General features: G+C 36.3%; 1 protein-coding gene across 1 annotated transcript in view; it reads right to left on the bottom strand.

Moving 5' to 3' along the window:
- cd36 (CD36 molecule (thrombospondin receptor)) overlaps positions 1–16309 on the bottom strand; it is a 79849-nt gene that overhangs the window by 14670 nt on the left and 48870 nt on the right. Inside the window, exons 5-10 of the mRNA XM_051923801.1 lie at positions 13964–14055; positions 12563–12612; positions 11903–11972; positions 8145–8326; positions 3984–4102; positions 1394–1467 (exon numbers count right to left, since the gene is read on the bottom strand). Coding sequence (XP_051779761.1) covers positions 1394–1467; positions 3984–4102; positions 8145–8326; positions 11903–11972; positions 12563–12612; positions 13964–14055 — 587 coding nt within the window. The remainder of the gene's footprint in view (positions 1–1393; positions 1468–3983; positions 4103–8144; positions 8327–11902; positions 11973–12562; positions 12613–13963; positions 14056–16309) is intronic.

Below are 16309 nucleotides of genomic sequence, written 5' to 3'. Positions count from 1 at the left end.
GGAGGGATGACTTGGTAACATTCAAACATTGTAGCCTCATTAGACCGTTCACTATAGAAAAATGTAGGTAATTTGCAAATTTCCGCAGTCGCTACAATAACATGATTTTATTACACGCCCATGGGTACTAGAATACATATGTGAACATGTAATATTTTTTGTGGTTAACCAAAAAAGTTTCTTTAGGTAAACCTTACTCCACCTTATCCCTTATTTTAACCACTTACATTGACATTCAGATTAAAACTCATAATAGGATGAGGATTTAGCACCCCTCATTCCGAACATACTGCTGTTGAGATGTCTGAATGGTGACAGAGGTTAGCAATTGTGAGATGCTGATTGCCCAGGATTGTATTTACTAACTGGATCCTAATGTGAATGTATACAAAGCAAGTAATTTTTTTCTTATAATTGCTCCTATATGACATGAGTGCATCATTGGAAATGTGTCTTTCCCTTGTCAAATTCTGTTTTTTCTTTAGCAGTGCAGTTGGACAGAAATATATACATTCATTTTTGTAAGATGACATTTGTGGGAATAGATACACACTATTCATAGCCACAACCTGAAACAGGAAACAATTGTATAGTGCAAATCATTTTTGCAGAAATCACAAACCCAATTAAGTGAAAACAATGACAGGCTGTGCATTGCTTTGCAGTGTCTACACACAGAGATATCAGGCCAATTTAAAATTTCCAGTTCCACCTATCACATATGTCTTTGGGATGTGGGAGGAAAACTGCAGAAGCAATGATGACAAGAGGAAAGATGTATATATGTTGTCACACATGTGTGAATAGGAGGCAGCTGAAGGGCTTGGAGAATAATGGTAACACATCTGCCCAGGGGGTGGCGGGGTGCACTAGCACTCTTTCTAAGTTCCCTGAAGACTTTTCCCAGGAAATCCCACCAGGAAGCACTGCCTCAACTCGGGGCACACCACTTCCGGCCCCGGCCCTGAGGACAACATCACTTCTAGCCCCGGGCCCGAAAACGACATCACTTCCGGCCCTGGCCCTGAGGATGACATCACTTCCGGCCCTGGCCCTGAGGATGACATCACTTCCCCCAGACTTCCTATAAAGCCTCTGGAATTCAGTTCCGTTTTGGACTCTGTCTTGTAAACTTGACTTACACTCAAACTTTTACTTTTTGCAGCCAGGGTACAGATTATACAGGTGGCTGCCCCAAACCTTTGCCATGTCTCGTGTCTCTTCTTATCAAAATGTTATACCACAGGATGCAGGATTCAAACCCAGGATACTGGATCCATAAGACACCACTGTGCTTCTCTACTTAATACTATTGTTAACAATAACTAATTTCAACTATAAGACATTATACAAAAATAATAATTAAAAAAGGGGTGGATGTATTATAACATACTCAATTTGTTTTGCTGGTGAAATCTTAAAGTTTATTTGTAGTCGTTTAGCAAATGATAATGAAAATCCAGTCATCTAAAAAACAAAGAAAATGATATGCACATTACAAAATATACAAATACATATTTATTTAAATTTACATTACAGGTTAAATTTTATGTATTTAAAACTAAAACAGCTACATATTTGTCCTTCCTTTGGTTTATTTAGTTTATACCCAAAATAAAAATTACTAAGATAAAAATTGTAACAATTACGAGGGACACTCAAAATGTTTCTGCACTTTTTTTAACTGTATTTATTAGGAATTTCAAAAACAAATTATATCACTTTTCTACATAATCACCTTCATTCGTGATACAATTTTCCCAGCATCATACCATCTTTTTAATGCCCAATTACTACTCCTTTCATTTCCAGCCAAAATATAAAAATGCGGAAATCTTTTGAACATCCCTCATATAAATCATCTTATGTAGATATGATTTAATTTTTATTTATCATGTAAGTGTTAAACAAGCAAAGAGGACTGTGGCATCTAGCTTTAGATAAAAAGAGACTGACTACAACAAAAAAAAGTCTCATCTTTATCTTGAAAGAGGTCTACTTTGGTCAGATTTGAAGTAAAATAACTTACACAGAGGAAGGTAAGGATCTAACAATATGCTGTCAATGTGAAACTGACACTAAACATTTTGGTTTGAACTCTGTTTGGAAAGTTTGAAATTACACAGTTCAAAGTGTCAGGCACAAAGTGTTAAGCTAAATAGCAACGTTCCTCTCACTTGACAAGTCTGCAGCTAGGGCTCTAGTCAGCAATACAGTTTTTCCTGAATGCTTGATTATAAGCACTGAATGTCATGTTTTATTTTTCTGGAAACAGAAGAATATATAAAGCAATAGAAACATGATATAAAATATGTACTGTTTGTTAGTACTTTAAAGCTATTGTCAGTATTGATAATAAGGGTTTGTTCAACAGTGCAAATGTGAACCAGTTTTCTGTAGATGGATAAAGATATGAGCACTAACAGCAATTTCACATGCCAGGAATTGTTCTGTAATTCAGATTTTGTATTTGAAGATGCAGTAGAAGTATGTATTGAGAATCTTCTTGGAACCATACACAAAGTACATGTTTTCATATAGTGTTTTTTTTGTGATATTATAAAGTAAAGACACTAAATGCAGTGATTGGTATAACATTGTTCTGCATCTCTGGCTCCAGTCCATACATTTTGTTTTCTCAGACATGCCCGATTGTATTAAGTCAAGAAATGTTTTATACATCACCTTAATTATCATATTGTATTACATGATAAGGCATGGAGGTGTTATTCTTGCATAAATATATAATCTGGTCTAAAGTCATTGGAATAACTGTAATGTTTAAAATGGCAGATGTACCATATGACCATATCAGATTATAGTTTGGAAATATTGATCAGTATCACAAAGGCCCCATGTGGGTTGAATGTTAGCCAATTTGCAAACTCAGCCGAGGGAGCAAACACATATCTAATTTTTGAATGCAAGTTGTCAGCTGCACAATAGTTTGGAGATTTCAGGGTAGCAAGGTGGCACTGTATTCACAGTGTGTGGAGTCTGCCTATTATGGATCTTTCACGTGTGTACGTTTTTTTCCTTTGACATCTCAAAGATGTGTCCCTTAGATTAATCGGTGGTTCTAAGTTGACTCCATTGAAATACAAAGTTTACCCTTTTATAGACTGCCTTATTCAATATTGACTCCTGCTGGCATAAAGTGTGTCTAAAAATTGTATGTACATTTATATTTGCATATATTATTGATAGGTGTCTGAGAGATTTGTTAAATTTGGTGCAGTAAAAATATTTAAATAAATAAACCTAAATAAAGCAGTCAGCATGCAGTATAAAATATTCACATATTGCAGTCTAATCACGAAAAATAATATAATGTCAAATTGTCTGTATATCTTAATCACTTAAATATATCCAAATACATAGGCACATATATATATTAGCAGATGCACCTGGTATATAGAAAATATAGCACTTATCATGTAAATCTGTGAAAATGTGCAAATGTTAATATCTTTAACTGGGCGGAAGTACTGGTGGTGACTGTTAAGATTAAAGATTTCTAATTATTGTAAAATTAACTTGAATAATATTTTAAATGTCTTGAGACGATCATTAGCCTAGGGAAATGAGACTGATAACAACAGTTTAATGATTTGTTTTTTTTTTTTTATCTCTCATTGAGCTAGAAGCTCCATCAATGAAGGAATCGGTCTTACTCAGGACAATGGAGCCTTAGGGTGGTTAGTAGAAATAGCTCAATTAAAGCAAGGAATTTCTCCCATCCTGTGCAAGGACCTCTCGGAAGTGCTGGAGTAATAGATTAATTATTCCAAAGCAGGAATAATATTGTGTTCTGTAATAAACACGTACTTCTGAGAAGAAGTAATTGTCTGAATTTTGCCTTGACAAACTCAGAAAACAGAAGATGGCAGGTGTGTGCCACCAGGCTACATTTGTTACACACTACACTCTATATTATACTATTAAAAAAATAGTTTATATCAGAACAGGGTAACTGTGCTTACAGGTTCTACATCAAGGTAAATACTGTGCTCGAATTCATTTGGATTTATCCCGTTAACTTCGTTTATTAAACTGTAACTGCCGTACAAGAAGTGAGGTAGAGATATGTAGACCGGCAATCCTAGAAAAAACAAACAAACATTTAAACATATTAACAAATATATTAACAAGGTTTATACAGTGCCTATAAAAAGTATTCACCCCCTTGGTGTTTTTCACATTATATTGTTACGCAACATTGAATCACAGCAGATTTATCTTTTTGAACAATAAAATAGACTCTTTAGTTTCAAAGTGAAAACAGATCTTTGCAAAGTGGACTCAATTCATTATAAATATAAAACACAAAATATTTGTTCTGTCCCGTTTATGACTAATTTGCCTAAACTAATATTTTTTTCTGTAAATTACTATATTTCTGCGCAAAGCAGAGAGCTCCCAAAACAAGATTTGAAAACAAAAATCCTAAAATGATATTTTAACCTGTTTTGAATCTCCAAAAGGAAAAATGAATCCTTTTACCTTTAAATGCTAGCCAGGGCTGGAGTAAGATGTGTTTTTGCTCTATTGTTCTTCAAGTTTTTCATTTGGTTTAGCATTTTGTTTGGAATATTTTCTTTCTTGTAATGTTCTGTTGCGTGCAGCACTGCATGTTGATGATGTGATTAGACTTGCCACAGATTACATTTTAAACTGTTGCAGAAGACATTAGTACATGACACACTGTTAATAATAAGGTGCCACAGTGGTTCTTCAGAGTAATGCCATAGGGGAACCATTTTTATTTCCCAAAAGACCCATCTACATGAAGGTTCCAGAAAGAATGTTTTATTTATCTACATCCATAACAGCCTCCAAAACGTTAATAAACGAGTAGATGCTAGCAGCCAGGCATTTTCCAAAGCAGTTTGTTCTGAAGAGGGTTGCGGGGGTCTGCTGGAGATATCCCAGCTAGCATAGGGCCCCAGGCAGGAAGAAACCCTGAACAGGGAGTCAGTCCATCGCAGGATAACACACACCAACCACACAGGGCCAATTTAGGATCACCAATCCACCTAACTTGCATGTCTTTGAACAGTGGGAGGAAACATGGGGAGAACATGCAAACTTCATGCAAGGAGGACCCAGGGCAGGATCCCTGGTGTCCTTACTGTAAGGAAGCAGCACTACCAGTGCACCACTGAGCTTCCCTAGAAGGTAACAGATTTGTGAAATACCAATGGTTTATGATTTTAAAAGGACTCTTCCTGCATATATCCAGTAACACAGGTTAAGGCACAGTTTTCTTAATCTCTTGGTGTCCTGAAGCCTACTATATATTAAAAATTTCATTTTTTTCCACATATTAAAAAGTTTTTTTAAAGCAAAAAGAAATGACTTCATATGCAAAGAATGCATCCCAGAATGAAACAGTGCTTTGTCGAGCTATAGTTCAATGAGGAACCACACAACCCAGTAAAGAACCAAATAGTGCCATTAAAGATTCATTATTCTTAAAAGTGCAGAATGCATGTGCAAACACATGTCATCTCAGAAGACATTCATATTAATGTATGTGGCAAGAAGAGCTTATTTGCCAGATGTGTGGGGGAGCAAAGGTAGCTCTTAGGAATTGTACTTGATTTGATTTTTTTTTTGAACAATGATTTTGCTCAGTCAAAAACTTGTGCCATTAAATTATTAATCAGCAATAAAGAAAATATTTTCTGTAATTTCATTGATTTGTATATATTTGCAAGTTTCTTTATTGATAACTAGCCATCCCCCACAGCTCTGCCCGCGTAGTAGTGAAACAGGACAGTGATGAGGACCCTGCCCAGCTCCCTGCTCCTGACATCACGCTTCCCCCTCCCCTCAGCCCATAGCCTCTGTCTCGGATTAGTGCAAATATATCGCTTCTGCAAGTGAATTATGATTCTTAGCACTAAGAGAGAAGTCGCAAAATCAACCAGAATGTTCAAGCAAATTATAGAAAAAAACCTGATCTAAATCCGTTAAGTAGTTTTCTCTTTCACTAGCTAAGCGGAGGTAAGGAACATCAGAAGGCTGGTGCGTGAGTGAGGAAGGCCCTGCCCCCCTCCCCTCAGCCTGCAGCCTCTGTCTCGGATTTGCGCAAATAAATCTGTACTGCAAATGAATTATGATACTTAGCGAGATGAGAGAAGTCGCAAAATCAATCGAAATGTTCAAGCAAATTATGGTAAAAAACCCGATCTAAATCTGTTAAGTAGTTCTCTCGTGAAAAGCGGACATACAGTGTCCTCAGAAGAGAGCAATGAATTGTACATGTGTACTGGAATACCTGCTGGATAATTGTAAGAACTTATTTTGCTACCAATGACTTGTATAGCAACATACCATGTCCAAGACTTGATAGCTGTATTGTACAGATTTCTCTGGCCTGTAGATGAAGATTCGTGTACCCTTTCCAGGGTATACCCCTTAATAGAGCCTAATCTTCTTTCTAGATGGATTACCACTTGATAATGTATGTTGCAAATTTTTTTACTACAAAAAAAAAGTCTGTTGACTTGTGTGAGATACATTTATCTATAATTTTATATTTTCTCTTTTATACAGTGCATATTCACAAAGTTAAATGTAATGCAAGATATTGCTAAGAATATATTCCAGACGCAGGCAAACGTAGAAGTGCATCACAATATATATTGAGTGGGACACAGAAGGGTTTATTTGAGCATGTCACACATAATGAAAGCAAAAATGCAGAAGTAATTCTTTGATATTTGCATTTAAAGTGCCAAGGGGAATAAAGTGCATGTATCAGAACTATTCCCTTCATTTTCATGAGATGTCATGTCATGTATCTTTAGCAAACACTTTCATTTATTGGAATTTTTGGATGTGATGAACAATCAAAGGTGAAAATAAGCCAATGCTGCCTCATCGAAAATGCAAGGCAGTTGCTGTGATAGTCGTGAAATGGCAGTTATTTATATGTTTATTGCCATACTTATCTTCAGAAATGAATAAAAATATGGTGCACGTATACTAAGAGTATAATCAAGTTGCCACAATACATTTACATTGTAATATGATTTTACTGATGCTTTTTAGCATTTGTCTTTTTAAAATTCCTCCCACAGGCCAGTGGACCTTAGCAGTCTGGTATCATTTTGCATTTGATGGCCATAAGACATTTCTAAATTTATTTGTGATACATTCATTATTTATTGCTTCAGTTCCTTAATTTTTCCTCAGGGTTAATCCAAAATTAGCACTATGACTGCAAAAGAAAATACTTTATATGAAGGTTCCATATGTTATGCATATGTTTTCTTCCTACTCTTGAATTTCTACATATATTGGTATCTTCTTTTCTTCTTTTGCTGCCTTGCATTTTAACAACATTTATCGGAACAGGACTGAACTTTGTGTTCCCTTTCCGTAAAGGATAAATGTAAAAACAAAGACTTAAAATACTATTGGTATATTAACCCAGCTATTTATTCATTCTTAGCAAGAAATGTGTCAAATATGTTCTGAGGTATGCTACAAAAAACTGATGTGTAAAAAATAAATGACATAAAATGTGATCATTTGTTTAAACTTTATATACAAAAAAAAATTTAACATATTTTAAACACTTTTATGCAAAGAAAAATAAGCAAAAAAGGCTTTTTTTAGTGTTGTGTTGCAACACTCATGTGCTTCATCCTCCCTTTATCCTTACTTATCCAATACAGCCTTTAAAGTTTTTTTGGTTTCTTTTGCATTTCTGTTTTAGAAGATGTTGTGTTTTAAATTTAGTGTTGTAAATCTAAGCGTTCTGTTCTATTACACCTTGGTATCTAATAAGCGCAGTCAGGACCGGTTCCTTCAGTGTGGCTAAAGCTGCTGAGAAAGATTCAATCTCCCACAGTGGTGATTTGGATGAATCAGATATGAAGATGGAAGGAATTCGAATTTTTTATATATGGTGAAGGGTAGCTTAGCAAAAACTAAAAAGCATTCTATGTAAAATACATAAGGAAATTATACAATTGTACATTACATAAATTATACAGGTAACAGAACTGAGCTTTCCATTCAGAGTTAATAAAGTTTACCCTGACTTTTGCATTGAGTATGATATTAATACATATATTCATAGTTAACCATCCTCTACGGATATTGTTTCATTAGTATCGTTCAACACTGACCTTCTTTGCAACTGCTGATATCAAGAATTCCTGCCAAAGAACAGTCGTCTTTTTTCTCATCACAGAAACATTTGTTTTCAGGATTTACAACAGGAGAGGCAAAGGTTTCTGGTGGAATTTTGAAGCGATAGACAGAAATTCCTTTCAACTTGAATTCCTTTTCAAATTTAGCGTATATTGACCTGGAAATTAAATTATATTATTATCGATCAGATAATTAGTTCATACTAGCAAACAATGTTCTACACAGAAATTAACAGCCATAGTAAATCTACATAAAGGCTTGTAATTGGTATGAATAGTTTAGCTTCTGTATGCTTAACTGAAAGATTCACATAAATTGGTAGGAATTAAGTAAGATTTATTACAGAAAGACAAGTTGATGAATTGTAATATTGCTCTGTGACCAACATTTCTGTTTGCGTCAATGAATACTTTTTTTCCTCATTATTCAGTGAAATTTATAACAGTTAAGCTAAATGCCAAATGAAAAGTACTTACAGATATTTATTCCATGTAAATTAACAATAAACTTCCAGTAGTATTCTCTCACCACTCACCACCAAAACATGATAGGAGTATTATTGTCTTTCTGCCATAACACAACTGGCAACATTTTCTACAGAAACATTAACTTAAAACCATTACCCAGTGGTTGCCTTCTGCATATTTGTTTGTTTTCGGTTTTGGTGTTTGTTCAGATATGTCATCCTTTTCTTCATTGTCAATACCCCTTTAATTTTATTCAGGGTTGCCTGAAAGTCAGGCCTACATTATCTCAAAGACCATTGAGCACAGGACTGGAGCAAACCCAGGATAGGGTGCCAGATAATCTTAGGGTGCACTCATTTATACTTCCTCATTTACAAAGGGCCAACTTAGAGTCATAAATCAACATATGGAAACTTGGAAACTGCACACTCCACACAGACCAGACGTACAGTAGATGTGGGATTCAAAGCCAGGATGTTGGATTGATGATTCAACAGTGATAAGCACTGCACCAGCTTGTTGTTCCATGAAGATTTATTTTATTAATAAATTTTCAATGCATAAACTGAGAATTACTTGAGTTAATTTCTTCTACCATTTAAATCACAATAAAATGCTATCTACTGTAAATTTTTAATTTCAAGAATATGTTGGATGTCTACAACCCCAGCTTGTAATTTAACATGCATTCTTTTAACTTTTTCTGTTAAAGCTTTATGCACATGGATTCTGTTTTTATTGTATTTGACTGCAGATACCCTCTGTGGTTGTTTAAGATAATCTATCATTCTGTAGAGCTATGCTGTGTGTGCAAAAGTGTTTTACAATTCTTAATTTAAATTGTTCTCAAGTTAGTATATAAGAATATAAGAAATCTGACAAACGAAAAGAGACCATTTAGTCCATTAGGCTTGTTTGTTTAGGTGATAGCTAAGCTCTCCCAATATCTCATCCAGATATTTCTTAAAGGTTGTCAAGGTATCTGCTTCAGCTACACGTCTTGGTAGTTTGTTCCCAACTCCCAAAACTCTTGGAGTAAAGCAGTCTCAAGTTATATGTAATACCTCTTAAAATAAACAACTAGTGTACAATGAAAAAGGGGTCCCCAACTGCGGTCCTGGAGGGGTGTAGTGGCTGCAGGTTTTCATTCTAACCCTTTTCTTAATTAGTGACCTGTTTTTGCTGCTAATTAACTTCTTTTGAATTAATGCTCTTGAAGACACCAACCCCTTAATTGTTTCTTTTTCCTTAAATAGCAGCCAAACTATAATGAGATACAAAATGAGCCAAAACATGACCGGCAAACTGTGTCCATCATACAGTATCAGAAAATAAAAGAAAGATGAAGGTCTCAAGTCCCCAAAACATTTTAACAGTGCTTTTAAAAAAGAGAAAATTAGCAATTTCTGAAATGTATGCTATTGCACAATAAGAGCAGCAACAAGCCAAGGAATTACAGAATGGGTTTATTTAACAACAAAAATCAGAGCCTACTTAAGCAACTGGTTGGAGTAAAATTGGTTGGAGTTTCAGGCCCTGACTTAGTTGGTCTTCTGTTGGCTCACTCACTTCACATTTCATTTCTGAGCAATTCAGAGGAACAATGAAGAAATTCAAGGGAACAAGTCAATTAAAAATAAAAGGAAAAGTAGTTAATTAGCAGCAAAATTAGCGGTTAGGGTCACCAATTAAGAAAACGGTTAGAATGAAAAGCTGCAGCCACTTCGGCCCTCTAGAACTGAGTTGGAGACCAGTGCTCCATGATGCTTTGCATTGCCAGTGTTGACATTAAAGAGCTGTAGCAGCCAGTGTTGGATGGGAGAGTCCATCCTGAGTACATAACGCTGATCATAGAGGTGTGGTAAAAATTAATAGAAAATATTCCATTACATTTAAACACAAATCACACATGCAGTAGGAAAGTGGAAATGTGTGTATTCATGTCTTAAATGTAATGCCTCTTTGCATGGACTTGTATGAGACCTATACATAATGTGTGAATCCTCCCCTTTAATAAAATTACACATATTACAGTGCCATGCAGTTGATGCAGACAAGAAGGAGTGAAGAATCCATGTGCTACAGTGTTGAGCTTCTGCTTACAAACTGTACTTTTTTGGTTCTAGTTATCAAATCTGTGGAGAACTAGCCTGAGTGAAATCATCCTTCTTGCCTACCAACTGGGTGCAAATGATTTTAAACTACTCTGATATTTATTTTTATTATTTTTATCTCAGGCAGGAACTGCTGCCTAAAAGCTCAGGTCACATTTTTGCCCACAATAATCGGTCCAGCATAGTTGGCAGACATTTCCCTGGATGTTAGGGACACTTGAAAGACCTTTACACCATTATGATCCACTCAAATCTAGTTCAGTTTCTCTTTCCCCACTGACTCTAATGCATTTCACTGAGTTCACCGAAGTTCCCAAACATTTCTGTGATTTTGTTGAACTCGAAAGAAATGATCTCAGTGGGGTTCATTTATTACTATTAAATAATAATATATTTTTAAAATGAAAAACAGTTTGGAAGAACATAATTGGTGCATTGTGTCTTGATAAGAATGGGAATATTACATTTTACACTTTACCCCTTCCTTCCATCCATTCATCCGTTTTCTTAACCAGCTTATTCAGTATAGGCTTGTGTTGCTACAGGAGCCTATCCCAGCAATCACAGGGAAAAAGGCAGGAACAACACCCTCCTTTATGATCTGAAAATTGCAAATCTATAGTCTCATCTTAAAATCTCAACTTTATTATGCAATTGGCTTGTTCTCCCTTTGCCCATATGAGTTTTCCGAAGGTAATCTTACATTCCAAGAACATGTCTGTAGGGTTCATTACAAAATCTTAATATGGTCATTTTAAGTGTACGTAGATGTGTGTGAGTGTGCCCTGTTAGGGACTGATGTCCATTTTAGGGATTATTCCTGCATTAGGATATGCTGGTTTAGTACATGAACAATCAATGTCATATGATAATTTTGGCAACATATTATGCTTTATGAGTGAAATGGGGTAACACTCTGACTATTTTTTATGAAAGACTTGCTGCATTGTTATGCATTTAAATGATCAATTATCCTTGCCTACATCTTCTATCTATAGATTATCTCTTACTGCAACCAAAGTAATTAGCAATTTCATGATTTTACACTTTAAAAAGCTAACTTGCCTTGTTAAAACAGATTAATCAAAATCTCAGTGTAAATATGGCACACACTTAGCTATTAATAAAGACTTTTCAGAAATAATACCTCACCTGCAGATATCTGAGGGGAAGAAATATAATAATTTCTTCTTATCCACGAAAGGAGGGAATGACGAGCCATCTTCATGGTGTTCCATTAACAGAATGTAAGCAGACAGTTAAAACAATGCTTTAAATTTTCATACTTGAATACCAGCAATCTAATTAATATTACAAAATGGAAAATATTGCTTGTGAAAACAGAGTTGGTTTTATTTACTAACAAAGTTTAATATGAAGCAATTCTGCTATACATTAATACTTTGTTTCAAATTTCACAGTGTGAAGCTGCAAACATTTTATGCAAAATGTCATGCTAGATAACATTTAATAGTGTCAGACATGCACGCCATAAGAATACAGTAGCTTCTTGGCTTTGAGAAGGTAAAAAAGACAGGGAAGAATAATGATGAAACACTTGAGGACCGACCTAACAACAGAGGCTGAGAGGTTACGTATTTGATGGACTGTTAATCCATCTACTTTTGTTTTATATTTTTTCCTCAGCAAAGGGACTTTTTCAGTTTATTAAAGGGGGCGTTTGCCTTGGTGCCCCATCACCCTGATGCCCTCTCTGGTCTCTTCCTTACAATAGTTAGTACACTAAATTAGAAAAAAACTATTAATCACACAAATGACTGGAATTGCATAACAATAAAACAGCAAATGTACCTGTGCCATTGATCATGTTGCAATACTTGTCATTCCAGTATGAGACATCTCTAGAAATAAAAAGCATTATACTGTTAGGGAAAGTTATTACATATAATTAAATATCTGAAATAATTTTAAGTCATCAATAAACTATGGAAAACATATAAAATAAATTGCTAACTTGGCTCTGAAGGGTAAAGCACAACAATATAAAAGTTGGAATGAAAAAAGTTAATGGAAGGAATTTCCCCTTGGGATTAATAAAGTATCTATCTATCTATCTATCTATCTATCTATCTATCTATCTATCTATCTATCTATCTATCTATCTATCTATCTATCTATCTATCTATCTATCTACCTGAAAACAGAAAAAAAGCACCTGTTCATTTCTGACAATGGAGAATGTTATCATGGTTTGAAAATCATATTTTCATCCACCTAATAATAATTACAGTCAAAGAGATTATTCCAGCAGCTGTTGGGCACAGGGCAAGAAGAAGCTCTGTGTGGGGATCTAGTTCATTACAGCACACTCAAGCTCTCATAGGCACACACACACACAAACACGCACACACACACACACATACGCACACACACACACGCACACAAGTACACTCACTCATTCACTCACCATAAGTTAAATTAGAGTTGCTAATAAGCTAACCTGCATTGTGTAAGACTTCGGGAAAAATACACACAGATATGCAGAGAATGTTCCACAACAATGGCCCAATCAGAATTCAAACCCAAACTCTTGAAAGTGTGAAACAGTATTGTTAACCACTCTTTACAAAATTTAGCAGAACCAGAACAAATTAATTTATGTGAAACACCAAAGTCAAGCTGTTATGGATATATGCCAGCAACACTTCACTTCCCTGAGTTTGTGTATCATTTTAATGCCACTTCAATTGAATAACTCATTTTTGGATTTAGGTTCTAGGCAGGTTAGATAATGAATGAATATTTTCAGGTTTGATTAGTATTTTTTAAAATTTACTTAATGTAATAATTTGTTTCCTTCATTTTTGTTGTTGTACTGTACATTGAGTCTAATTTCATATTCAATCTCCCATATATGTCATGCAAACCTTGAAAGTGACAGCTGGGTTGCTAATAACCAGACTGCCTTTTAATCTTGTTATTAAACAAATTTAATTACAGCAATCAGTAGTTCAAGACTGATCAGTAAATCAAAATCAAAAATGAACATAAACAAATGTCTAACTTGCAGCTAAGGAAAACAATACAGTAAGTTGATAATTAAGAAAGCAAATTAGAAATATAATTCCAACTAACTGTATTTCTTTGCACCCCTACCACAAAATCTTTTTAAAAGTACAATTCAGAATATTTGTGTGCTTTTTTAGAAATGGTTTTGAAATAATTGATTGAGGAACGTAAAATTAGTCTTACCTTTGACCTTTCCATTTATCGATTATTCCTCGTTTTCCAATGTCATCTTTTCCAGTAAATATATCATATAACCCATCAGCTGTTCCATTATACTTGAGTATATAAAAATAACTGCATTATCAATCTAATATTTTATAGAATAATGTGAAATCTTAAAGCATACTATCAATAATATAGTACTGCATGTAAAGCAGAATATAGTTACAAAACATGTTACAAGTCTAAGAAAAAAAATACAATTTAAAAATGATCTCACAATTTTCCACATCCTGAGGAAGTACTTGTGTCCAGTAGGTTTGAAGGTATTTAGTTTTGTTATGGTTAGTTCCACTCTAATTGTCTAATATTCTACTTCAGTTTCCTTTTTTGACATCTGTCAAAGCGGAATCTGAGCCACCTTTCAACAATTTTAAATATAGTACTATAGAAATGTGTGTGCCCTAGAGGAAAAGTCAACTCAGGCTAGCGTTTTTCCACCAGTCACATAATATTTAGTGAATTGGTTTTCTCTGTTGCTTGCCTGACTGCTATTTACATCAGTTTACCACATCCTAAATGCTTAAAAATCTTGAGGTTTCTTTTGGTCCTGTATTTGTATTCAATTACAGTTATTTCTGGTTTCAGACTGCTGAGCCAGGTAGAGAAAAATTCTGCCTGGCCCTGACAAACACAGTCCAAACGGGCATATTTAAGATTTTTGTGACAGAAAATTGTCATTCTTTGAAGGGGCAGATCTGTAAGAGTAGTCAAAAGGCAGGCAAAAGTCAAGATGAGAAGTTCAAGAGAAACCAGAAGCCTAAGCCATATTGTTAATCAAATTCCAAGTCAGAGTTCAAACTAACATTAAAAACAAAGAGAAGCACTAAATGCATCATGCTTTAGAAGTGCTGTAATGCAAGGCTATGCTGAGGTTAATCCCTTATTTCATCAAAAGTCGAAATGCTTTCTTTTATTTGACTGGCAATGAGTGACTTTGCTGTAAGCAGTGATTAAAATAGCAGTATCCATAAAGAAACAATAAACTAAATAGTGACAATCTGATTTCACATTAAATTGAAAAACAACATAAATAACAAAAACAATGATGCCAAAATGAAGTAAACATTGCACATAAAATGTAATGAATATCTAAGAAATCAAAAGTTCATGTGGCCTGGGATGATTTAAAAACTATAAGAGAAGTTTTCATTTTGGAGAGCAGACGTTTCTTCTTTCTGTCTTTCCATATGGAAAAAAATCCACCCATCCATCCATTGTCTCCCGCTTATCTGAGGTCGGGTCGCGGGGGCAGCAGCTTGAGCAGAGATGCCCAGACTTCCCTCTCCCCGGCCACTTCTTCTAGCTCTTCCGGGAGAATCCCAAGGCGTTCCCAGGCCAGTCGAGAGACATAGTCCCTCCAGCGTGTCCTGGGTCTTCCCCGGGGCCTCCTCCCGGTTAGACGTGCCCGGAACACCTCACCAGGGAGACGTCCAGGAGGCAACCTGATCAGATGCCCGAGCCACCTCATCTGACTCCTCTTGATGCGGAGGAGCAGCGGCTCTACTCTGAGCCCCTCCTGGATGACTGAGCTTCTCACCCTATCTTTAAGGGAAAGCCCAGACACCCTGCGGAGGAAATTCATTTCAGCCGCTTGTATTCGCGATCTCGTTCTTTCGGTCACTACCCATAGCTCATGACCATAGGTGAGGGTAGGAACATAGATCGACTGGTAAATTGAGAGCTTCGCCTTGCGGCTCAGCTCCTTTTTCACCACGACAGACCGATGCAGAGCCCGCATTACTGCGGATGCCGCACCGATCCGCCTGTCGATCTCACGCTCCATTCTTCCCTCACTCGTGAACAAGACCCCGAGATACTTGAACTCCTCCACTTGGGGCAGGATCTCACTACCAACCCTGAGAGGGCACTCCACCCTTTTCCGGCTGAGGACCATGGTCTCGGATTTGGAGGTGCTGATTCTCATCCCAGCCGCTTCACACTCGGCTGCGAACCGATCCAGAGAGAGCTGAAGATCACGGCCTGATGAAGCAAACAGGACAACATCATCTGCAAAAAGCAGTGACCCAATCCTGAGCCCACCAAACCGGACCCCCTCAACGCCCTGGCTGCGCCTAGAAATTCTGTCCATAAAAGAATCGGTGACAAACGAGTTCGACTTACTGCCGGCAATGCGGACCAAGCTCTGGCACCGATCGTACAGGGACCGAACAGCCCTTATCAGGGGGGCCGGTACCCCATACTCTCGGAGTACCCCCCACAGGATTCCCCGAGGGACACGGTCGAATGCCTTTTCCAAGTCCACAAAACACATGTAGACTGGTTGGGCAAAACTCCCATGCACCCTCC

This window comes from Erpetoichthys calabaricus, chromosome 1, assembly GCF_900747795.2.
Source record: "Erpetoichthys calabaricus chromosome 1, fErpCal1.3, whole genome shotgun sequence".
Lineage (NCBI taxonomy): Eukaryota > Metazoa > Chordata > Cladistia > Polypteriformes > Polypteridae > Erpetoichthys > Erpetoichthys calabaricus.
This window is presented reverse-complemented; position numbering and strand designations above follow the sequence as displayed.